The sequence below is a fragment of the Benincasa hispida genome, chromosome 11 (genome assembly GCF_027475165.1).
Source record: "Benincasa hispida cultivar pf3 chromosome 11, pf3_genome.v1.1, whole genome shotgun sequence".
NCBI lineage: Eukaryota > Viridiplantae > Streptophyta > Magnoliopsida > Cucurbitales > Cucurbitaceae > Benincasa > Benincasa hispida.
The window spans coordinates 63,676,415-63,701,990 of record NC_143488.1 but is presented as its reverse complement, the minus strand read 5'-3'; the positions used below and the strand labels follow the sequence as shown (position 1 = coordinate 63,701,990).

Sequence of the window (25,576 nt, the reverse complement as noted above, 5' to 3'; positions counted from 1 at the left end):
ATCTAAATCGTTCATGTGAATTATGTTCAAGTAATAATCTACACTATGGATACAGTCCACTTTGTAATTGTTACAAATGATTTGATCCAAATCGTTCATGTGGAGACATGTGAATGAGGGTATCTTATACAAAGAATTTGTATAAGACTAGACTACGAAATAATTAATCTATATTTATAAATTCATTTATTGAAGAGATTAATATTTCATAGGATGATCATATGTAACTCAATCTTAATCCTGAGTGAGTTATGAACTCCTACCTATGAGAGGGTGTCATTTGATTTGCATAAGTGAGAGTGGTCGAAGCCATCTACTCAATCAACCTATCATTTTGGGGATTTTACTAAATGGGGACGTAATTTCACAATATGGAATTCATTCCTTCCCATATAGGGTAAGTAGATAAGTAGTTCTCTTAAGTTTTTGACTCCGGAATTTGAACAATGGGCCCCACCTTCTTATTGACCGAGAGGGACTTGATTTATAGTTGAACCAACAAATTGTTCATTAGAGGATCAATGGTACTTAAGAACACTAAGGTAACTATAAGAGTAAAATAGACATTTGACTAAGCTGTAATTACAAACAACTCGTGAAGGATCGACTTACGTGTAGTAATTATTCAAAGAGTTTATTTAATTAATCTCGTATTGTTGAAACTTATATTTTGTAGGTTTATAAGGTCTCCTTATTAGCTCATAATAGATCAACAAGGACCAAAGTATTAAAAGAATAATTTGAAGTGTTCAAATTAATTTAAGAAAAAAATATTTACTATATTAGATACAATAATAGAAAATGTAATGTATGTAAATACATTACTATATAGTTAATTACAAATATGATTCAAATTTAAACTATATGGAAAAGTTAATGTATTTGAATATGATTCAAATAATAAATCAATATGAATCATATTCATATTAAAACTATAGGATAAGAGAGAAATTTATATTTGAATATGATTCAAATATTTAACTAAATATGATATATCCCATTAATGTTATCTTTTAATTAATTATTCAATTAATATTGTTTTAATTAATTTAATTAAACTCCCATTTTTCTCCAAAGGGGAGTGATGTAGTGGCAACTAAACACTTATAAACTAAAACAAAGAAATAGTTTCTCTCTGAGTCACTACAAGAAAAATAGCTTTAAGTGACGAATAAAACGCATTGCTAAAAAAACGCCGTTAAAAGTATTAGCAACGCGTATAGGCGCGTTATTGTGAATGTTGCAGTAGAAGCGTAGTCGAAAGTTTCAGTGACATACTCACTGCATGCCGCTAAAATGTGACTTTTACTAACGCTAATGCGTTATTAAAAGTATACTTTCAGCAACACATGTTCTGCCACTATTTGTGTTATACAGTGACGTTGAAAATTCGTGTCTGAAAGTTAAGTTTTAGTAATATATAAGATTATGTTGTTGGATATGGATCAATGGTCATAGCAAAATATCTTTTGCAACATATGTAAGTGTCGATAAAAGTATTTCATTAATTAAAAAAAATAATATTCAATTTAATATATAAACTTGTTATCACTAATACAAAACTAAACTATAATGTAGGCCAAAAACCAACATTATAGGGGTACTGACTGACATCGAAGAAGGTTGACTAACAAATATTTATAAAAATGTAATAAAAGTAATAAGATATTTGTATACACAACTTTCAACAAACATAACAATTAACTCTTTTACTTCAACAAAAGTAATATAACAAAGATCAACAAAATTGGTAACCATAATAGTACAAGGCTCTAAAACCTTAAAATTACTTGTTGACCCTAAATAATTGTCTTTTATAGCTTAAATACTTTAAGAAGTCTCATCATCAGTTTCACCATATCTAACTTTTTTCTAATGAAGTCGTCGGCATCACCACACTTAACTTGAACTCAAGCATCTTCCTACTTCCATCATAATTATTTTCAAATTAATTTAGCAAAATGCATAAACATAAAGATAAAGGCACACAAACTATTCAACATAAACTCAACAAGTTAATGGTTCTCCTAAACTTCATAGAAAACACAACTAGAATTTTGAAAAATATATAACATAAATCAAAAAACTTATAAACACATACAACAAATTCACTTGGAAAACATACCAAAAATGATTTGGGACCTGGCTGAAATTATCCTAATAATTCTTAAACGAATCCAAAGCTTCAAACAGAAGCTTCAAGTGTTAGTAACATCTATAAAGCAATTGAAATTAGTTACAACTCCAACACAAACCTCTCTTTCAATATAGTATAGAGAACTCAGTCCAATAAATTATAAACAAACTTATCAGCACAAGCATGTAAGCTTAACCAAACTAAGAGAAAATATTAATAGAACAGTTCAATGGATAATTACTTATAAATCCAAATAAGTAAGTCTATCAAACTAAAAGAAAAGACTAATAGTAACCATTTTCATAAAGTAAGTCTATCAAACTAAGAGAAAAGACTAATAGCAACCATTTTCATTTACAAAAATATATAGACATAAACTTATAAACTTATAAACACAAAAGAACTCAATGAAAACCATAAACAAACTTATCAACCAAAACAAGCTTATCAAAACTAAGAGAAAAGACTAATAGACAACTAAGCTTATCGAAAGAAGTAAATTCAACAAGGTAATGAAACTCATGAATCAAAGCCAACTCTAATAGAAATCATAACGGCTCAGTGGAAACCATAACATAAACAATAACTAAGTTATGACTACCATAACTGTAGGATAGTCAGAGCAGTCCAACACATATTCTAACCTAACATTTCAAAACAAACTAAAGTTTTAAGATGAATGCCTTGTAATATTACTTTTTAAAGAAAACACATCATGCTAGTTTTAACTCCACTTACTAATTATTATACTCTAAAAACAATTGCAAGATTTTCTAGATACATGAAAATAGTTTTTACCTTAACGAAAACCTTAAAAATTTGTTTGAATACTTTGAACTAGTCATGAACTACAAAAAGAGTTCCCAAGGAAAACTACTTTAAAACACATTAATTGAATTTTGAAAGATCTAAATATAGTGTTAACATCTAAAACTTACCGAAAAATGATGTGAGACCTAGCTGAAAGTATTCGAAGAAGTTCGAAACTAATCCAAAGCTTCGAACATTGGCTTAAGTGTTAGGAACAATTATAAAGCAATTAAAATTAGTCATATATTTTCATTTGGTAGAAACGATTAAAATTACACAAAACTATTTCAATAAATCCTCAATTCACACAAACATACATTCGAACTCTTATCGAATCATAATAGCCAAAATATATTTTGGAATAGATGTGAAAAATACTTACCTCAATAAATAATTCTACAATTCTCAATCCAAATTTCATTTCCTTGAACATATGTCAACTTCCTTAAAGTCTATACAATCAAAACAAAATTTAGATATTAGAACCCAATTTGAAAACCTTAATTAAAATTGAGAGAATGTTCAAGAGGGAGATTCTTACCTAAAATCACCATAAATCTTAATTGGTCAGTTCAAATAAGTTCAAAATTACAATCAACAAGCTTTTACAAGTTGATGACTAATCTAATATACTTCAATCGAGTCTGCAGCCATTCATAGCATGTTAAGACTTATAGAATATTAACTAAATATTTTGAAATTGCCCAAAAAAAAACATAACAAATGATGAATTCCAAGGACTTATAACTAATTTGAATACCTAAAACCAATTTGAAAATGCAAAAGGGCAACGATATTCACCAAACCTTACCAAAGAACAACTCTAAACTTTGTTGGCTAGTGTTTTAAAGCATCCAAACTCGCAAATCTAACCCTTAAGCGCTATGGGTAATCTGATTTGAGCTCAAATCGGAGTGTGGCAGCACTAAGAAGTCAAACCTAAGGTAAAAAAGTTTATAGAAGATGCTAGAGCTCGTCGCAAAGAAAGGACACACTTTTATGAACCTAAATGAAGTGGGCGCTCGCATGAAAAGTTAGATCTAGAGATTTCATTATTGTCATACTTGCTGAAAGTGAGGGAGAGTCATGGGTTCTTGAGTCACAACATCAACGCATAGAATAGGTCGCACAAAAATTGGTTGCCAGAGTTTGTAAGTTGTCACAGCTCATCGTAGGCTCACCGTTCTGTCGTCTGGGATTGCTAAAGAATAAGATGCTAAGCAAAGGAGGAAAAACATAAAAACTTGATTTTTTAATAGTGAATGATGGGGAGAGGGTTTGGATTTCTTCTCTTTTTCCCATTCTTTTAAATAGAGAGGAAGAGAAAGGAGAGAAGAAAAATAGATGAAGGGAGGGAAAGTGAAAATGAGAGGGGGAGGGAAAGGAAAAATTAATTTCGTAGAATATTATTTTAGTTTTGAAGCATTTCTTTCTCTTTTTTCTTTTTTCCTTTTAAAAAATATTTTAGTGGCGAATTAATATGTTGTTAAAGATTATTAAATTTTTGTGATGCACGATAGCATGTAGCAGAAACTTTTAGTAACATTGTTTTAGACTTTGTCACTAATAGTTATTTTTTGTGACATGTTTTCGGACGTGTTGCTATAGATTAGTATTCAGCTACAAGTTTTGGCTGCATTACTAAAAAATTGTCACTAAAAGTGAATTTTCTTATAGTGAGTAGAAGCTCTTTTTCATTCTCACTCTCTTGACACAAGGATTATAGAGAAAAGTTTTTTGCATTTTTTTGTTTCCTCTCCTATAAATTTTCCCTATGCCTCTCTTTCAAGAAGAACACCCACTAGTTGGTTCCTTGTTAAGATTCATAGTAGGGAAGGTCTCTTAGAGTAAATTTACATAGGATAAGAATTACCAGAGAAAAGGATACCTATAATTTGCGGGAAAGAGTTTTCAACAAAGGTATTGTTGTATTTTCCCTTTTCATGTTTAACCTTTATAATTACAACATGTTGTTGATCTGTAATTTTGATTTTATTTTTTTGAGTTTTTCCCATCTAAACAAAAAGCAAAGCAAAAGGCGATCACACGCTTCTGCTAGGGATTTAATCCCATCAGAAGGAGCTTAAAATACCTATGTGGAACCTCAATAGGATCCATGGGGGAGTTTAGAAGTAATTTAAATGAACCATGAGGGAGCTTAAAAGTAACTTAGATGAACCATGAGAAAGCTTAGGGATAGCGTAGAGGGCCTAGGAAAGAGTTAGAAATAACTCTGAGAAACCATGAGGAAGCTTAATGATAGATCAGATGACATATAAGAGACCTAATGGTACCACAGAAGTCCCTAGTAGAACCAAAGAGGACCTATGTAGTACTACCTAGTGGTACCATGGAGAATTCATGTAATAGTACCATGGAGATCCTATTATAGTACCATAGAAGACCCAGTGGTAGTACCATGAAAATCCTAACAGTACCTAACGATTCCATGAAAGTCTTAGTAGTATCATGGAGGATCCATGTGGTAGTAAGTGCATGGAGGTCCTGGTGGTACCATGAAGATTTTAGTATTACCTAGTAGTGCCATGAAAATCCTAGTAGTACCATGGAGGTCCCATGGAATTCATATGCAAAGGACCTAGGCAGTGCCAAAGAGGATATAGTAGTACCATGAAGGACTCATGGAAGACCTTTGCAAAATCCATGGAGAACCTAGTGGTACCAAGGATGTCTATTGAATCTTCGCACTTCGCCGAGTAGAAGTGGTCCAAGTTCATAATGGACAATTCATAAAGGAGTTACTAAAAAGTCAAGCGAGTGAAGTATTGGTTGCCGCTTTAAGAAATAGTATCTAAATTTAAATTTTATATCTAGTAGGACATGAAACTTTCAATTTTATATTTAATAATCCTATAAATTTTAAAAAATTCAAAAGATAAGAGACTCAATTTATAATTTTAAATAATTAAAACTTACTTAAAAAAACATTATTGAAAGTAGGAAATTGATAAGAAAACTTAAAGGCCACTTAAATTTATGCATTAAATTCCACATAGTCTAGACCTTTTCATTTTGTTTGGAATATGATGTCTATTCAGATGTTGAGTGGGTGATTGGGTCATATCAACTCCAAGTCACCCATAATCAATCGCATCCAATATATTTGTTATGAATACAATTTTGATTCATTTAAATGGTTGATAATATTTTAAAGATAATGTTGAATTTACCCCTTTTACTGCCAAACAAAATGATAACTTGGTCCATTATTACAAAACCTAATTATATTTTTTGTTTTGTTTTTAATTTTATTATTGGGTGTTTCTTCAAGGTTTGATTTAAAAATTCTTAATAATTGAAGGGAAAAATGGGTAATTTTGATTTTTGGTATGGAGCCATGATTAAACAAAAATAGAATGTTCAAGTTTTCATATGTTTTCTTTTATTCTTTTAATCATTTAACCTTTCTTTAGAGTCAAGTATATCACTTTTGAGTTGTAAATTCTATGAAAAAAACAGTAAACATAAAAACAAATATAAACAGTAAACATAATAACAAAAATTATCTTCCCAAAATTCAAATTAGATTTCCTAATATTAAAATACATACACACGCCTTTTCAAAATAAAATCCACCCTTTAAATTTATATATATATATATATATATATAACAGTTTCATGCTAACAATCATTTAGTTCTATTGACTTTTTAACAAAATCAAAAGTATTTCTTACTTCCACTCCAATTCTAATTGGAGAGCTAGTTTCATGGTATTTGAGAGGGCATCATTTAATGATATAAATTTCAGATAAAAATCTACAACACATCAGAAAAATCTTATTGATGATCTTTTATTCCAACAACATCTTAGATTTGAAGAACAACGAGATATCCCACCCTACGTAAATTCTTAACTCTTTCTCACTTACTAAAACTACGGAAGATGAAATCATGATTAAGACCAAGTAACTTTACACAAAGTGGAGTTTGGTAATTAAATGAATTCGTGTCGGATATTAAAAGTACATTTTTAAAATACATGTAACTTTGAAAATATTTTGTAAATAGATATAAGAGAAATTTTCATAGATAGAAAGAATGTCAATCTATTTAAAAAAAAAAAAAAAAAAATCAGTTTCTATAACTGATACACATGAATAGATTTATATCAATCTCTATAAAAAAAGATTAAAATTTTACTATTTTGTATAAGTAGTTTTTCTTATTTTTCAATTTTTGAAATTCTCCTAACTATAATGTAAATACAATCTTTTTTTTTCCTAACAATTATGAAGATGAAAAATAGAACCGTCTATTTTTAAGATTATATATGTGTTTATTCCCTTTAACTATGTTTGGATTAGGGAAAAAAAATCTTCTAATTTTGATATAAGATAAATATCATTTAATAACACATAATTACAAGATCACATGGATGTCCTTGTCATTGATGACTGATTAATAGATATTAATGGTAGTTAAAAATATATATACACACACATATATATATATATATTGTATTTTTTATAATTGTATAAACTGGAAAGTAAACTGGCTAAAAATGTTTCAATATGTTCTTAAAAAAGAACTAATTTGTAGATAAACTTGAATAAAATTCCATTGGTTTTATCTAATTAGAAAGATATTTTTAGTAATTAGAGTTAATTACAACCATAGGATCGATGCCATGTGGCAATCATAGTACAACTTGCAACTTTTTATTTTTTTTTCTTTCTTCTGTGGAACAACTTGTGAAATTTGAGTGGTGGTTGAGATAATTTTTTTCATTAATTAACTTTTACTCATTGAATCACAATTAATAACCATTTAATTTAAGTTTGACTAAGTAGTTTTAAGTATATTAATTATAAAATATTTGGATGTATCACGGTTGCATCCATCTTTGTACAAGTCCATCTAAATATTTAATTATAAATTATCACTTGACAAATTTTTATTATTTTTAAGAAATATATGTGATTGGAGGAGATGCATTGAGATATACGCAGTTGGGTTGTACCTAAGTATTACTCTTTTACAATTGAGATTTAATTCATATTATAAAAGAAAAAAAAATCAATCATAAAAGGCTTCATGCTCTAAGTTTTTGAGAAATACAAGTATTTAGTATGCAAACTTGAGGTGCAAATAAATTGCCAAAAGAGCATAATTTGATCGTGCAAATAAACCATTTCTATGTATTGTTCACTTTTCTACTGACGTCGTCAATACATTATTATTATTATTGATTGATTGATTGAATACTATAAATATGGAGTATAAGTATTTGAACATCTAACTTTAAATAAAACAATATATACCGTTGAGGTTTAATAATATTTGGGGTTCATTTGTTTCGCAGGCATCCTAAATTCATATGAAGTGGACATCTCAATTATCATATTTGTTTTGTGGTATGCTCTGGTATCTAGAGATTCCCAAACATCCTAAGATGCCTTTATGGAGGGATCTTAAGAATTTTGAATGCCCTCCTGAAACATAGATTTTTTAGATTTTTGAGTTGAAGGTATCTCAGTTTTACATTTTTATCTTTTTTTTTTAATTTCACATATATATTAATCTTCATACATTATATAATTAAAATAAATGTTATCAATTATATATATCATATTTTTTATTATATCGTAATTCTTATTATTTTTTAACAATATATCCAAATTTAAATTTAAATTGGTATTTGTTTTATAAAAATCTTAAATTATGATACATTATTTCGTTGAAAAAAATAACATATAAAAATAATATAAATTGTACTAATTTAAGAAGAAATTCAAATTAATAGAAACAAATATGTTATATAAGTTCAAATTAATTATAAATTAATAAATAGTCGTAAGGGTATTCTTAAAATATAAATCCAAGACATTCTCAAGAAGAAATCCTACTAAACAAATATAGTTATCAAAATATTTTCAAATATTTAAAAAAAATCCTACAAAATAAATATGGTAATTTAAAGATATCTAACATCTATATTTTGTATATCTATAACTTCGAGTTTATGATTATTTATCTAAAGAAACAAAAACGAACGGCCCTAAGTTACAAAATAAAAAAAATTACTGCTAAGTTACCTTTTTAAAAGTTGAAAAAAAAAAAATATATCCTTCGTAGAAAAAAAAAAAGAAAGGAAGAAAGAAAGGAAGAAAGAGGAACGAATAAATAAATAAAGTAATTATCATTTTCAGAAAACAAAATATCATTGGTAATTGAAAAACAATAGGAAATTCTTCTCTTTCTCATATATAGTTAAATTCATGATGACCCACTTCCTTTTTCAACAAATTAACCATTAAAGAGAAACAAGTTGTGAAATTAACACTCAATTAGTTGACCTTTCTTTTTAAAAATAAAATTTATGGCTAGTTATAAATATTATCATGGCTATATATATGTATATTGATATGTATTGTACCCGTTAACTTGAGGTGAAGCTATGAAAGGGGATGCAACAACGATGAAGATTTCATTCCATAACAATATGTAAGAATGGAGATTCGAAAACTTTTGAAAGTTTTCAAATGATAATGTCTTAACGATTTATATTCAAGTTGGCAATTCAGATTTAATATAAAAAAAAAAAATAATAATAAACATTGTAAAGCATTTCTAAACTTTAGTACTTAAAATATGAGATTTTTTTTAAATTGAACATGTAAAGATCGAGAATCAAATTGGATCAATGATATATGTATTAACTATTTGAACCATGCTAATATTGACATTAAAATGCAAGTTGGATTTGAAACTGAGAAAGTAGAGAAAACTATTTGTAAAATACTTAAAACCGGTTTGATAATCGTTTCGTTTTTTGTTTGTAGTTTTTGAAAATCAAGTTTATTTCCTCTCAATTTCTTATAATGTTATACATTCTTCTTAAGTATAAGAATTGAATTCTTAACCAAATTTTAGAAATAAAAGTTTTTTCTTTTTTTTTTCTTGACGATAGCAACTCAACAGACAAAATTCCAAACAAACTACATAATTACATCTCGAGACAAAAGCAGTGTATACTACTAAGGATATAAAGTGAATAATGGAAGACTCTCGATCCTCTAAAGCTTTGTGCACAACAAAGTGAACTAACCCTTTCTGATTACGATGAGAAATGAGATAAAGTAACAACACCTTGTTCACCTCCTCTTTCCTTTGTCTCAGCAATAAAGAAAGAGACATTAGTTAAATCAACAACCTTATCATTTAGCAAGTTGATGGCCTCCAAGCAAAGTATCAACTAAAATATTCATGATATTGTAGTTGTTTTTTAAAACTACTTTCAAAATTTAACTTTATTTTTGAAAACATTGGTAAAAAGTTGATAACAACAAGAAATTTAGAGGTGGAGAGAGTATCTATAAGCTTGATTTTCAAAAATTAAAAATTAAATAGTTACCGAACGGGACCTTAAGGACTAAAAATATAATTTTCTATGCAAATATCATTTCCAAGACATCTAGAGGAAGAGATAGAACTAATTTCAAATGAACACGTAATATCTTTCAAACAAAGTGGAACAGTTCCTTATATATAGCTAGTGGTTGAGCCAGAAATTCTGTATAGAGAGGGCACTATGTAATTAAAAAACTATAAAAAAGAAATGTTAAAAAAATATATTCATAGTTCGATAGATTAACTAATTTAGTACATATTACAACTGTCTTCTACGAGTTTTTATATTTTGTAATCGATCCAAATTTCTTGAATGCAAAAATATGATTCTGAAACTGACAAGGATCTTGATGTAAGTATGTTCTACAAACTTGATCTTAAATAATCATTATATTTAGAAATTTTAGTTTTTAGACCATGATCTGTAAGTAGTTTTCCTGATTTGATTTCTATATAAGATCTATCGAAATCAGAGGTATGTTTTGTTTTTGAAGATGATAAATCTATGATCTCTATTGTTATTTTTCATTTAAAATATCTCTCCATATTGATATAGAGTTAACTCTACAATAGTATTATCAATAAAATTATTATTAGATAGATTTAAAAGTATGAAAATTAAAAATATTGAGAAAAATTTGAAAAGTGAATAGTATGATACATATATCCTAACGATGAACGAGAAAATTATTCTGTAGCTTTAACTCTGAAATTAATTAAAATAAATATATATTAAATAATAAAAATATCAAAAATAAGTAGAAAAAAAAAAGTTAATAATACATTTTTCAATGTTGTTGAGACGAGTGTGAAAATTTAAGTTGAAAAACAATATCTAGAATCAAAAGAAATTATTTCTGACTTTTTTTTTTCTTTTAAATTTTTGCTGAGGTGCGGGAGCAAGGGTTTTTTTTAAAAAATAATAATAATAATAATAATAATAAATTCTTTTTTTTATTGTCAAATTTAAAGTTTTTAAACAGGCTTTGATTTTAAACAAATTAAATTTCAAATAGGCAGGCTACAACTATGAGGATTTGTTTTTTTTTTTCTTTTATCCCCAGACAGGTTGTTGGTTTTTCAATATATATATTGTTAAAAATTATTTAAATTTTATATTAAAAAATAAAATACAATAAGTTGAAGAGGCACGTGTCTCTCTTGGCCCTACGTGACTCCGTTGGTATATATAACAAAGCAAAAATCTATATAAAGAAAACTAATATGAGTTGCATGTGCTTCAACATTATATTTCTTAATTGTGAGAAAGAGATGACTTGCTACACAGGAGAAATTGCATGTTAATATAGTGGTTGCCACATAGACTCTGAAATTTAAACGAAATAAGAGTTTCAAAAGTGAAGAAAAACTTGTATAATCAAAATCAGATGTTGATGGATACCGTGGGTGAATTGACACCCACTATACCAAAATCAGGTCTACATTACTGTAGATGTGTCTCACTTCATAAGTTTTCATCAAGTCATTGAATAGACATCATTTCCGATATTGCATGGTGTAGATCATTTTTTTTCCCCTTAGATTTTTTTTAATTCAACAATATGCAAGGTGGAGGATTCAAATTTGGTTCTTTTAGTCGAACATTTAAATTTAATGTCAGTTGAATTATACTCATTTTGATTCTTCTTTAAGAATTAATACTCAATTAACAAAATAATAATGTGAAAATAATATATTTTAATGAACCGTTTTGAAAATTACAATATAAATAATAAAACTCCTACATATATAATATAATGATAAAATATTATTTTAGTTACTGTTCTTTATTATTCATTTCATTTTAATTCATGTTATTTCAAATGTTTAAATTTAGATTATATACTTTAAAAAAAATCATAAAACCTATCCATATGATAGCTTATGATTGATTTTTTTTTTTTTCTTTTTGTTCATCATTTTAAACTTTTCTTCTTTTTGAATGAAAATTGTTAAATTTATTTTATCAAATTCGATGAAAATTAACATCAATCTAACTTTGATGACTGATACAGTAAAATACATGAATCAAAAATGATATTTTAATCAAATAAGAACCATATTCCAACTTTGACTAAATAAGGAAATGGTATTCCAATTGTGGAATTGTGTACTTGAAGAGATGCAATTAATGTGTTTGAGGTAAGTGAACAAATTTGCATGTGGGGATGCCAACCACCAATGGAGACAACTTCTAGTTGTTTAAAATGTTTATTTTCTTCATTTGTGGTGTTGGCCCATTTGCTTTGATGTGATGTTGGTCACTTTGGGTGGTGGACTTGCCAAAGACCAAAGCTCCACAAAAATATTTTTTTAAAAAATAATAATAATAATAATAACTTGAATCAATAAATCGGGTCCTCGTTAAGAGTAGAGAACATCAAACTTACAAAATTAGAACTCTGACTTTCCTCATAAATTTTTAATTTAGAAATAGGCTACACAAAAATATCTGAACTATAATAGTGAAGGTTAAACTACTATTTTGATCGATAAACTTAAGTCTTATTCTATTTTAGTTAGAGAAGTTAATATTATTTAATTCTTATACTTTGAATGCATCTTAAAATTATTAATCTTATCATAGTTTGGAGTGTTAACTTTTATCCAACCTCGTGAAATAACAACGATAGTTATCATTAAGAAAAAGTTACAATGCATGTGAATATGCTTTTTTGAGATTTATGGAGTTGGAGGGGATTAATAAAGATGAGTTTTTTTTAATGAAAAAGTAAATAAAAATTCTTTATATGGATTAATTTTAAGATTTATTCAAAGTACGAGAACTAAATTGAATATATTGAAGTACAAAAATTAAAATTAAATTAAGTATTGAAATAGGAAACTCAAATGACATTTTAAATTATAATAAATAAACAACTAGCTAGCTCATGTTATTTTATTTAAGTGAAAATCTTATTTTGACCCAAGTTGGTAAGATGAATAGACCTCTTTTTTATTTTAAAAAAAAATGTTATAAATAAAAACGATTGTGTTGCATGATGTAAGATCTTGTTGGATTGACTATTTTGAGTGAATGTGATACATTATTGAACCAGAACTTGTTGAAACTTTCGTCATGAAGCAATGAAGGGTTTTTTTTTTCAAGTAAAAAAAATTTGTATTGATTTTGTCACATGGAAAATGGAGCCTAATCAAGAAATAAAAAAGGAGGAGGATGGACGACGGAAGTTAGTGGTTGTAACGTCAACATGAGCATAATTCAACTTGACACGAATTTGTAATATCAATCTCAAATCGATTTCTGCACTCCACATATCATAAAAAAGAAATAGAAAAAGAAGGAACAAAAGTTGGTAGTTGCAATGGTAACTTCATAGAAATATAATGTTACGCAATAATGCATTTTTGTCCTTCTTTAGACCACCTTTAATTATTGAATTGGAGATGTTTAAAGGGGTGTTTGGGGGCAATAGTGAAGCTGTGAAATCTCGAGAGATGTTTTGTCATGGAGCTCACATTGTGAGAGTTAATAAAGTATAAATTGATGTTTTTTATCTTTCAACTCACAGGCTCCTTGGTCCAAGTGAGTAGTTGAGTTCTCAACTCCGCTCCACTCTCCTCAACTCCAATTGCTTGGGTCAAACACCCCCTAATTATTTATCATCCATCTTTGCTTTCATATAAGCTTTAGATAGTTGTAACTTGGAAGGTAATAATTTACAAATAAGTAGAAAAATCCAATAAAATATGTATTCTTAAAGATAACGTGAGCATCTCTCAACAATTATTAGTAACGGTTGTTGGGTCAAAGTTATTATTTGTTTCTGTTGTAGTTTATCGATGATGACCTACCTACCACATTTATATTGACAATCTTGTGTGGGTAAGAAATCTAAAAAAAAAAAAAAAAAAAAGACTAAAGAGGACAATAAAATACACCAACAAGATGATTATTATTTCTCTTTACTATTATAGAGGGGAGGTAACGATTACTTTCGTTGTCTAGTCGTTAGAAAAAAGTATCCTAGGCACTTACGGACACGTCATTCCCCTTAAATATTAACCGGTGAGTGATCTCTAATAACTCACTAAATTCATACTCTAAAGAGAGTTTGTCATAATTTAATGAAAATGGAGTGCCTCACTTAAAGACTATGAGAGATATCTAAACTTCGATGGACTCATTTCTTTGATAGACATTTCATGTTCATGTGCTCTTCTTTTAAGAAGCACATTGCCTTTTTCCAGAGCACTATTCATATCAACATGAAATCATGTACTAAGTATAGTTTCTAGATTACTATCTACCATCAATTGATTAGTTTTTTATTATTAAAAAAATCATAATATTTTCAACTTGAGTTCTATTATTCATCACTTATTTTTTTGGAAATCAAGTTTTGATTTTTCATCACTTTGTTTATTGTTTCATGCCAATGTTTTATCAATGGAACTCAGACAACAATCAATGTCGTTACCTTTGTCTTGCCTGTTTTGAAAGGAGAAAGAAAAATGACACAAAATGAAACTTGTTTTTAGGTGGGTTGGCTCTAATTTACCCAAAAGAACCTGCTATACCTTGGATTTCTAATTTGTCAAGGTCATTGCATTCGATCAGTTTATGATCTTCGACATCAAACCCAAAAGAACAATCAAGAGATTGTAAAGGCTTGTTTGTAAGGGTTTATTAGGATTGACTTTCTAAATATTTAAAAACATCTTTTTAAACATTAAAAAAATCAATTCAAACATGTCCGAAGGGGCTACAAGAAACTATAAAAGATCTTGAGAAAACAAAAGTTAGCCATGAACTTGACCAATAAGAAAGAAAGCCAAATTAAGCTAACTCTATGGTAGTTGATATCGCCTTCCTCCCTAGAGGTTGAAGGTTCGATCCCCAATCCTCACAATTGTTGCACGAGAGAGAGACTTTCCTCCTTAGAAGTTAAAAGTTCGATCCCCATCCTCGTAGTTGTTGCAAGAGAGAGAGAGATTGGTATTAAACACACCAAATAGTCAGAGTTAGAGACTTCAATCTGAAACCACGAAAAGGCTTGAGAATACAAAAATTAGCTATGAACTTGACCCCAACAATTTGGGAAGTTTCATACACAAACAGAGAGAGAAGAAAGAAATATTAGCTCTGAACTTGAAGAAGAAGATGGAGACTTACACACACAGAGGAAAGAGAGAAATGAATACATACAAGAAAATCAGAGAGCACAGGCAAAGAGACTATGCCAAAATATTATTTGAAAATTACATGACAGATGATCATTGAATGAATGAAATGTCTTGTCAAATTGGGAGGTCACTTATCTGATCTCTAAGTAAATTCAAAGCTTAAAGCTGTTTTAGATTGGCTTGCAATGCAGAGTACACAGCAAACCACCCATACTGAGTAGGATGCACTTCATCCCAGAAGAATGCGGCTCCCGGATCTTCACATATCGTGTACTTCTTCTCCCCGTTCACACCCACACTCCCACATGCATACTCGTTGCTTATTCCCACACAACACGGCTTCATTGGGTTCTCAAACTTCACATTCCCTGCACAAATAGTTTCCAATTGCAGCATTACTTTCTGGGGTCGGTGTTTCTCGTCGAATAAGTATCAGATCATTTACTTCTAAGAGATTATGCGAAGTTCATCTATGTCAAATTCCTAGACCTAAAGTGAGTTTAAGCAGACTTCAAAACTTGCATAGTGTTAAGTAATATGATACAAAATGAATTACGAAATTTGTACGCACTTAAAAAGCACCTAAAATGTTTCTAAAGTTTGTTAGCAATATTTCAGAAATGTTTGACATAAAAACATTTGTCTTCAAAAATCATTTCAAACATTGCAGCCAATTCATAACGACTCTTTTTGGTTTGGGATTCGAATGTGTAAGAGGTAGCAGGATCAACAACATAAACAATCAAATCAAATGTACACTCAGCACTATGTCCACCTCGCCAAGGGAACAGGACTATGGTAACTACTACGCTAAACATCATTCTATTTCCTTGTCAACCGTCAGTATAAACTAAGACTGTTTAGTTGAGGAAGAACAGCCTGTTAGGATACCTCCAATCTTCCGATTCATCACATCCAACCTCTCCTCTAACAAGCTTTTCCAAGTGAAAGCTCTGATACCAATTGTTAGGATCAATTGGAACCCTCCCCACTTGAGTGTGCTAACAAAAGTTCAAGATCACTCAACAATTGTCTGTCTTCCCTCAATCCCTCTCCCGCTATTTATAACCAAATACACTTAATCTCTAACTAATTACCCTTATGCCCTTACTAATATCATTCCAATGTTCCTAAATCCTAACTAGGACCCTTACACGACCCTCGGTCCAAAATTTCATTAACCAATGGGACTAAAGAAAGTTTAATGAAGAAGATTGAAAGAGAGAGTCACCAAGATGGGCTCCTTCGTTGTTGAGAGCAGCCATGAAAGAGGAATAGAGATCAAGAAGGATGAAAGTAGATGCAGAGGGATCTTTGACTTCATTGTTGAGTTTAGCCACAGATTGTTGCAACAGCAGATTGTGGAAGTTGACAAGCTGATTCTGAGTTGCATTACACTGTTGAAAGGAGGATGCAACTGTGGTGCTGGGAAGGCAGCCCAGTGGCTCAAGAGCGGTCACCACTATCTTTGGAACCCCCAGCCCATGGATCCGCCTCAGGTTCACCTCTAGCTGGTTCACCACTTTCGCTATAAATGGCTGCCAACCCTGAAACCAACATGCCAAAGTTTTAATCAACTGGTTTATATTTGGGATTCGTCATGGAATTTGCAAATAACCATCCTCTTCTTTGAAATATTTTTCAATTTTCAATCATATCTTAAACGTTATATTTTATCATTTATTGTTAATTTTTATATGAATATACCTTACAAATATGGGGTAGAGACGTAGAGTTTCGAATTTGTGACTCTTCAAAAAAGTAGCTATGTTTAAGTTGAATAACTTTTTCATTATTTCTAATAGAATTTATACGAAGAGCATATTTTTTTAAGTTTAAATCTTCATAATTATTCTATTCTAGTTAATAAGTTGGTAGTCTAATAACCATTATTTTCTATTTTTATCTGCATCTAATCAACAAATCAACAAAAGATCATTAAAAAAATAAAAAATAAAAATATTGGGTTCAGTTCGTTATAGCTAAAGTCGGTGATAGTTATAATTATAACTTCAAACTTTTTATTATAAAAAGTGAGTCCTCAAACTTATATAATTGTATGCATTCTAAAAATATTATAAGTTTGTGGATTCTATTTTCATCATTTGAGAGTTCAATTTCTACTATTAGTACAAGTGATAGTCTATTTTAAACCATCGTACAAGTTTAGAGTTCAATTTTTATAATTGAAAAATTTTAAGGGTGTAATTGTAACAATTACCGAGCTTCAAAAATAGTTTTTACAATTCTTCCCTTTTGCTTTTGAAATTTGGAATTCAAACTCTTTTTCTTGAAAATGAACTTAATTTTTAGGGGAAAAAATAGAAATAGATTTATTGGATGCGAAATTAAAAGTTCAAAATAGGGTTTATAAATTAAGAAGATGAGTTTTGGGGAAAAGACCTGTGCAGAGCCATTGGTGGCTTGGTAGACGTTATAATCGTTGCCGGCGAGGGAGACGAGCGCAACAGAGGACTGCAAATCTCGGCTGGTGAACGTCGATTCGCCGATCAACTGGTGGAGGAAATCGATCTGAGTGCTCATGTTAGGGCTCATTACAAACGTATCGAACACGCCGGTGCCGCCGTACGCGAAGTTCATCCCGTATTTCAACTGTCCGAACCCTACTTTCCGCCATTTGTATGGTATCGGAGACTTCACCTTCAGATATTTGGCTGCATTTTTCACAGAGAAGATTCAATAACCCAATAGTGCTCCATAATCCAGCCGATTTAATAAATGATCTTTTTCCATCATCGGCTTCCAGAACAGAAATCAAGAATTTTTCGAGTATCGAATACCGACAAAACAAGGGAAAGAAATAGAACAGCTGAAAAGGTTTAGCAGGTTCGTTTCCGTAGATTATTTTTTCTATTATTATTTTCTTTTAAGACAAACGTTATTTTTAAATATAAGAAAATTAATCAACCATATTTAAAAATATAACAAAATATCACATTCTTTCACGTCAATAGAATTCATTTAGTAATATAAGTCTATCATAATCTATTATTTAAAAATATTTTCAAATTATTCCTATGTGATAACTTTGGAAAGTATTTTAAATTATTCATATTAAAAAATTTTAAACAATAATGACTTTTTAAATAAATATTTTTTCTCTGATTAATCTAAGTCAAAAGTTAGTAGACCAAACAAACAAATTGAAATTAGTATATCGCATATATATTATTATTAATGAAAAATGATTTAATTTAAAAAAATATATATTTATTGTTTTATAATATCATATATAGTATTATTTTAATTTAATAAAAATAGATTGAGTTTGTAGGTTGAAATATTATATTTATCAAATTTTTTATTTTTTTTTGTAATGTAAGTCGTATTTTAAAATTTCAATTGATACGTAAAACACATAACAATGTTATTTTAAGATTCTTTACTATTTAGATAACATAATTTAAAGACAAATTTAAGAAATACAATTCACGTTATTTACTAAATGCACATGGATGAGTTTAATGGATCTAAAAACATTAAAAGAAAAAAAAAACACTTAAATTGTCTATCCCAAATGGAAAAGTTTACATTTTGCTTCTTTTAGTCTTTTTTAAGAAATTATTTCCTTGTTATTTAAAAAAATACGAAATTTGTATTTAAATGATGAAAGTTAAAAATTAATTCCTATAATTTAAAAATAAACCGAATGGGATGAAATTCTAACTTTCAAAATTTGTCGTGACTAACTTTTAAATCTTTTAAATCATACAACGCTTTTTCTTATTGTACTAATACATCAAGTGAATTGGCGTAAATTAAATGGAAAAAATAGGCCATAAAAGAAAATAATTTCTAAGAAGTTGCATCGAACTTTGACTTTTCATTGTATGATTTAATTTTTCTTATAAATTTCGTCGAAAAGAAATAATTAAAAAGGCCCTTTTCAAATACAAGAAAATAAAGTTAATTTATTTACAAATTTAGCAAAATATCGATGTTTATCAAGAATAGATAATGATAGATATATATCGGTGTCTAGCACTAACATGGATAGAAATGTCTATTTATAAATATAGTAAAATATCTATTAATGACATTTTGGTGTATTTAAAAATATTTATAGCAGTTTTATCAATTAAAATAATTACCCTAATTAATGGTATTAAAATATCAACACTAAATTGAAAATTTTGAAAGGCTATAAACTAAAAGGAAAAATTAACAATATGCTTCACCCAAAAAAAAAATTAAGTGAAAGATCATTCCAAAAATCTTGATAGTTTAGAATCCATTTGTATTGACTTGAAAAGAAATATTTTCTTTAAAAAAATCATTTTTATTTAAACTCTTTTGATAAAAACGGTTTAAAATAAATTTTGAAAGCATTTCTAAAACTATTTTGAGTTGTTTTCAATTCTTTTCAAAATTAATTGCTTGAAAAGTTAAATTAAATAAATTCTCAATCAATTACGTAAAAATTAACTTTGAAAAATTAGATTTAAGATTTATTGAAAATATAATGACTAAAATGAAACAAAACTAAACTACATGGACTAAAATAGTCTTTTTTTTATATATATACTTTTTTTTAATGAAAAGTTTGTAGACAAAGTATATACATAGCAACTAGATTCATAGTTTCAACTATTTAAAAAAACACACACACAAACAAAAACAAAAAAACTCAGGGTTACAACATTGTTTTAGGATAATAAAATTACAATACTGTGCAAGTTAGAAATTCAACTTGACAATTAAAAATAGGTTATTAATATTAATGCCTTCAAAGATCATCATGAAACTCTAGAAATTAAAAGCATATTTTAAGTTATGAACTTAATTAGTAATTAGACCATTAAATTCTAACCATATTTCTTAATAATGTATTTGAATTAATTAGATAGAATGGTATTTAGTTCAACAATTGACAAGTAAATGGTTAAACACTAAATATTTGAGATCGTGATTGTTGCCTGTATATTTGAATTGATAAATGCTACCCAAAATTAATTTTAATAAAACTTAAACTAAGAAGATTCCAATATATTTAAATTCAAACTAATAAAATAAGTTTTAAATTGAATTAAATCCCAAAAGTTTGAATTTACACCAAAAAATAGAGACTTGAATATACTTTAATGGGTCAAAGTATAAATTAAAAAAATATATAATATATGAAAGAAAGAGAAAGAGAAAATAGAGGAATGATAAAAAGGGAGGAAAAGACAAAGGGAAGAAAATAATGATGATAAGTAAAGAAATGTAGTGAAAATGAAGTTATATCCAAATTCTTTAAATCAAGTGAGAAAGTAAGACTGTCTGTCAGGAAAAAAGAAAAGGGTAATGCTAAACTGACACGTTGAAAAGTCACAGCCATCCCTATACCAATTAAATTAAAGAAAAATATAAAAGAAAAAAAAAAAAAGCTGACTCAATAATGCATCCATTCTTGATTTTTACAACCAAAAAGTGTCACTCCCTGACTTGGCAATTATCCTTCCACAGATCATAATTTAAAAAATTAAAAACAAAAACTTAAAATCACCTTTTGCGCTCAAAATTTTTAAATTTATTTCCCAACTTTCAAAATATTTAGGGTGAATATCAATTTATATCGATAAACTTTAGAATTTGTATCGATAAACTTTTATAAGTATATCAGTTTAAACTCTAAATTTTCATAGATACATCAATTTAAACACTAAACTTTCATAAGTTTATATAAATAAAATACTTATTCCAATAAAATATAATTGAGGGTTTAAATTAATACATTTACGAAACTTCAAGATTTAAATTGATACATTAGTGAAAGTTTAGAGTTTACATTGATATACTTATAAAAGTCCAGGGTATATATTGATACACTTACGAAATTTCAAGATTTAAATTGATACACTAATGATAGTTTAGAGTTTACATTAATATATTTATAAAGTTCAAGGTTTAAATTGATACACTTATAAAAGTTCAGTGTTTAAATTGATGCATACCCCAAATTGATATTCACCCAAATATTTATTTGCATTCAAAGTTCATTTTAGTTTCTAATTGACTACTAAACTTCTTCCATCTTGGTTTAAAGTTTTTTAGAGTTCCTATTATCGCTATCATTAGTTTTTCAAAAATGATTTATTATGTACTCGAGTAATATTTAGCACATGTGGCACGACTATCAAGTTGTTTTTCTTTTAATTTACATGTATAACTATTTGGTTTGATTTTTAAATTTAGTTTATTTTCTCCTAACTTTTTAAAATAATATTCGTCATTATAAGAAAATAAAAATTGAATCCTTAATCAAATTTTTTAAAAATTGTTCTTGAAGTATACTATTTTGTTTTCAAAATTTAACTTGAGTTTTAAAAACATTTGTAAAAACATATATGTGTGTATGAATATACCATTTTTTAGTACAATAGGAATGAAATGATTCAAACTACAGACTTTTTAATCTCTAATATACACTGCTTAATTTTTTTTTTTTTTTTTTTGCGAGAATAGTGTTTATAAATTTAATCTTTTAATATAAAAAAATAGTTTATAAAAAATATTTACCGTTATAAAAAATTTGAAGTGTCTATAGACATTTAATAAAAATTGGAAAAATCAAAGTCAAATAAAGAATATTAGGGGGAAAAAAAGGCTTATCTAAAAGCAAGGAGGAACCCACCATCTTCATTGATCCTGTTTTTCTTTTTTTTTTCCTTTTTTTAAATTTATTACTTATTTCTTAAAGCAAATCTGAATCACTTTGTGTCCATAAAACTAAAGCTAAAGATATGTGGCCTTAAAAATAAAGCACATTTATCTTTATTTATTTTTCAAGCCTTTTGAATATTATATTTTGTTTTTAGACTTACCTTTAATCATACAATGCTTTCCTTTCATTATATTTTAATTCTTTTTGTTTTTAAATGTAAAAGATGTTTGTTCACTACCTTAGTCTGGTTTTTAGATCCATCTGATAATGATCTTTGCCTTCTATTTTTATAACCAATTTTTTTTCCTCCTCATTTATGGTATTTTCTTTAAAAAAATAAATAAAATAAATGTGTTTATTTAGCCCCTTCTTTATTTTGGTATTCTAGTGTGTGTGTAGGGTTTAGAGGCCACCTTTGAAAATTGAAAAATTATGTTATTGGTTTGTGAAGATTGCAGAGTTGTTGTCAAATATAGAAAAAAAATCAACTTATTTACAAATATAGTAAAATGTTATTATCTATCATATTAATAGACTATCGATTTCTATGATAGACAACGATATTTTGTTCTATTTGAAAATATTTCTAACGGTTTTGTTAATTGAAACAATTATCCTTAAAATAATAGACAGGTCACAAAACATTGACAAAAGATTTTTTTTAGTACAGTAGAAAGTGAAAATTTTATGCCTATTTTGTTTTTTAAATTAAGTTTATAAACATTAGTTCCCTCCAAATTTCTTCCTTAATTATTTACTTTTTACTAATAATTTAAAAAAACCAAGTTAAAATTTGAAAACTAAAAAAAAACAGGTTTTAAAAATTTGTTATTGGAATTTGACTGAGAGTTTAATCATAAACTTGATAGCAAATTATTATAAAAAATGAGAAGGAAATAGGCTTAGTTTTCATAAACAAAAAAAAAAAAAAAATTGTTACTATATGAAACGTTAAATAACAGACTTGTTTCTTTATCACTAATACAACATAAGCATCACTTGAGTTAAAGTTCACTCCGACAACAATAACAAAACTAATAGTTTTATTTGGTAGGCACACTCTTTAAAAAAAATCAAAATCAATTACTTTGATCGATACTTTAATTGATTTAAGCATACTTTACTAATTAGAGTTTAGAAGTTCAAATTCTCTTTAAACCTTAAAATCAATTACTTTGATTGATACTTTTGGTTGATTTACATACTTTACTAATTAGAGTTAAGAAGTACAAATTCTTTAAAACTCAATTGAATTTTTTTAGAAAAATGCAAACTGGCCCAACCTTTTAATTGTCTATGATTTAAAAGTTTAAATCAAAATTTTAAATATATATATATAATTTTTCAAAGCAAAATATTAGTTACGAATTTTTAAAAGTATACACATGCATATATCGTCAATAAACTTCCATTTGTTTGAGATTTATTTTTATAGAATAGTAAATCACAAACTTCAAGTTGAGATTTCAAGCTTACCACTCTTGAATTTATTTATAAAAAGCTTAATCAACCTATTTATATCGTGATATATTATAAAATTATCATAGCTAAATAAACAATGAAAAAAACAATAAATATCCATAAACAACTTAATTTATTCAAATTAAATGAAGCTTAAATTAAATAAAAAAAAATAGATAGCCAAAAAAATGAGTGGAACGATCGATAAAATACGATCATTAGAGAAAAATACGATGAGTTGACACGATAGATAAATCAGAGCTCTTAAAAAAAATAATAATAAAAATTAAAAAAAAAAATCAGATGGTAAATATTTGAGAGTTACCTAGGTAATCGGTTAAAACGCGGCCATCAGAGAACCGGCCGGTAGGTTTCCCGGGAAAAGTAATTCCATACGGATACTGCCAAGATTTGGCCGCCGGTTTCCGGTTGTTTCCGGTGTCCACGTAAGAATCCCCAAACACAAACATCTTTCTAGGATTGGAATCCGACAGCTCCCCTCCTCCAAGACTCTGACTCCTCCGCCGCTCGCGGTGGCGGTGATGGTGGCCGCCGCCGCCGCCAACCACCCCATATAATTCTGCACCCAAAATTTTTCAAAAATACCCAAAAAAAATAATTAGAGAGAGAAAGAAGGGGTTAGAGGGGGGTTTTAGAGAGAGAGTGGGGGAAGAAGGGAACCTGGGAGGAGAGAGAAACAGAGGAGAGAGAGACAGAGGAGCTTTTTGGAGTCCATTAAAGGAGCTTAGATTTGGAATTGGAATCTCTTTGAAGTTTGAAGTGTTTTTTTTTTTTTTTTGCTTTTTTTTTGGGGGCCAAATGTTTGACGGAGTTTTTGGAAATGGGGAGTGTTTGAGACTGTACTCTTATATAGGAGAGCAAAGAAAAGGCAATCCACCAATGATAAACTCACCTGCCCGTCACCTTTTCCTTACCTCAACCACTCTATATTTGTCAAATTTTTGCCCATACGCCATTGTTTCAACTTCAAAGTCGTGGCGTTTAAGGCTTTCTCTGGCTTGACATTGTTTTTAAAGGGACGATTCAATTTTTCTCCCCCCGAAAAATTTATTAATTTATACATAGATGGCATCAATTTAAATTTGAAAATATTATGTTTGAATTAGATTTATTGGCTTATGAAAATTGATATAGAAATCTTTTTCAAGAGTGAGCATTAAGAAAGATATGAATTTATTGGCTTATGAAAATTTAGAAGTTTAATCAATACAAATAATAAATTTCATATAATGTTTTTTTAACAAAATATGATATAGTTTGTAAATTGATATTCTTGTGAAAACTTAGGTTTTAATTTGATGCAATTATTAGTTTATAGTTTTAATAGATACAAATTTCTGAACTCTAGGAATATGAATTGATATTTTTTTTTTTGTTTAGATCGAAGAATATTGTTTTATAAAAATGTTTGGGTGCATTTTAGATTGTCTGTCCAATCAAAGTCTCCAACTGTGTGTGAAAATAATTATTTTTTTTTAAAAAAAAGAAAATTCTTATAATACACCCATATATTTTTCTTTATGGATATATATTCTACCATGTGTGAGCACACTCTGCTAACTTGAGCACAACTCAATAACATTTATTTCTTCTCCATTAAAGATGAAGTTTCATGTTTTCATATCCTTATATGTATTGTGCTAAACAAAAATATATATTAAGAAAATAATATTGTGAACCATTTTTTTAAAAGCAAACTTCATTAAAACGACTAAACATCAACGTATTCTTCATGGAGAGTATAGGGTAACCGATCATGAATACAGGACTCCCAACATCCCTCGTACACTTCTTGAATAGAAGAAGAAGGTATGACATCAAAAAAATACAAAAAACGGTGCAGCAAAAGTGAGTGATCCACAACATTATAAAAACAAGAACAATTAACATGAGAAACAAAACTTGCCCGCAAAACGATCTCAACCGTAGCTTCAACGACGCTTTTTTCTCCCACGAAATA

The 25,576-nt window shown here is 28.2% G+C and overlaps 1 protein-coding gene and 1 long non-coding RNA gene across 2 annotated transcripts; both read right to left on the bottom strand.

The window, feature by feature from the left end:
- Positions 1–3,281: 3,281 nt before the first annotated feature.
- LOC120090195 (uncharacterized) lies at positions 3,282–4,169 on the bottom strand. Its single transcript, XR_016524263.1, has 2 exons — positions 4,012–4,169; positions 3,282–3,399 (listed from the first exon to the last, which is right to left on the bottom strand). It is a non-coding gene; the product is annotated as an uncharacterized LOC120090195 (long non-coding RNA).
- An 11,151-nt stretch (positions 4,170–15,320) lies between these two features.
- LOC120091250 (GDSL-like Lipase/Acylhydrolase superfamily protein) lies at positions 15,321–24,641 on the bottom strand. Its single transcript, XM_039049197.2, has 5 exons — positions 24,277–24,641; positions 23,921–24,175; positions 17,871–18,142; positions 16,699–17,014; positions 15,321–15,835 (listed from the first exon to the last, which is right to left on the bottom strand). The coding sequence occupies exons 1-5, from the start codon at positions 24,329–24,331 to the stop codon at positions 15,627–15,629; spliced, it is 1,107 nt and encodes a 368-aa protein (XP_038905125.1). The 5' UTR covers positions 24,332–24,641; the 3' UTR covers positions 15,321–15,626.
- Between the last annotated feature and the right edge of the window lie 935 nt (positions 24,642–25,576).

Coding starts and splice junctions, on each gene's coding strand:
- LOC120091250 (XM_039049197.2), bottom strand. CDS start 24,331: ATGGACTCCAAAAAGCTCCTCTGTCTCTCTCTCCTCTGTTTCTCTCTC. Junction 18,143..23,920: donor CGTTTTAACCGATTACCTAG/GTAACTCTCAAA, acceptor TGAAAAATGCAG/CCAAATATCTGAAGGTGAAG. Junction 15,836..16,698: donor CAACGAAGGAGCCCATCTTG/GTGACTCTCTCT, acceptor CTATTTGTGCAG/GGAATGTGAAGTTTGAGAAC.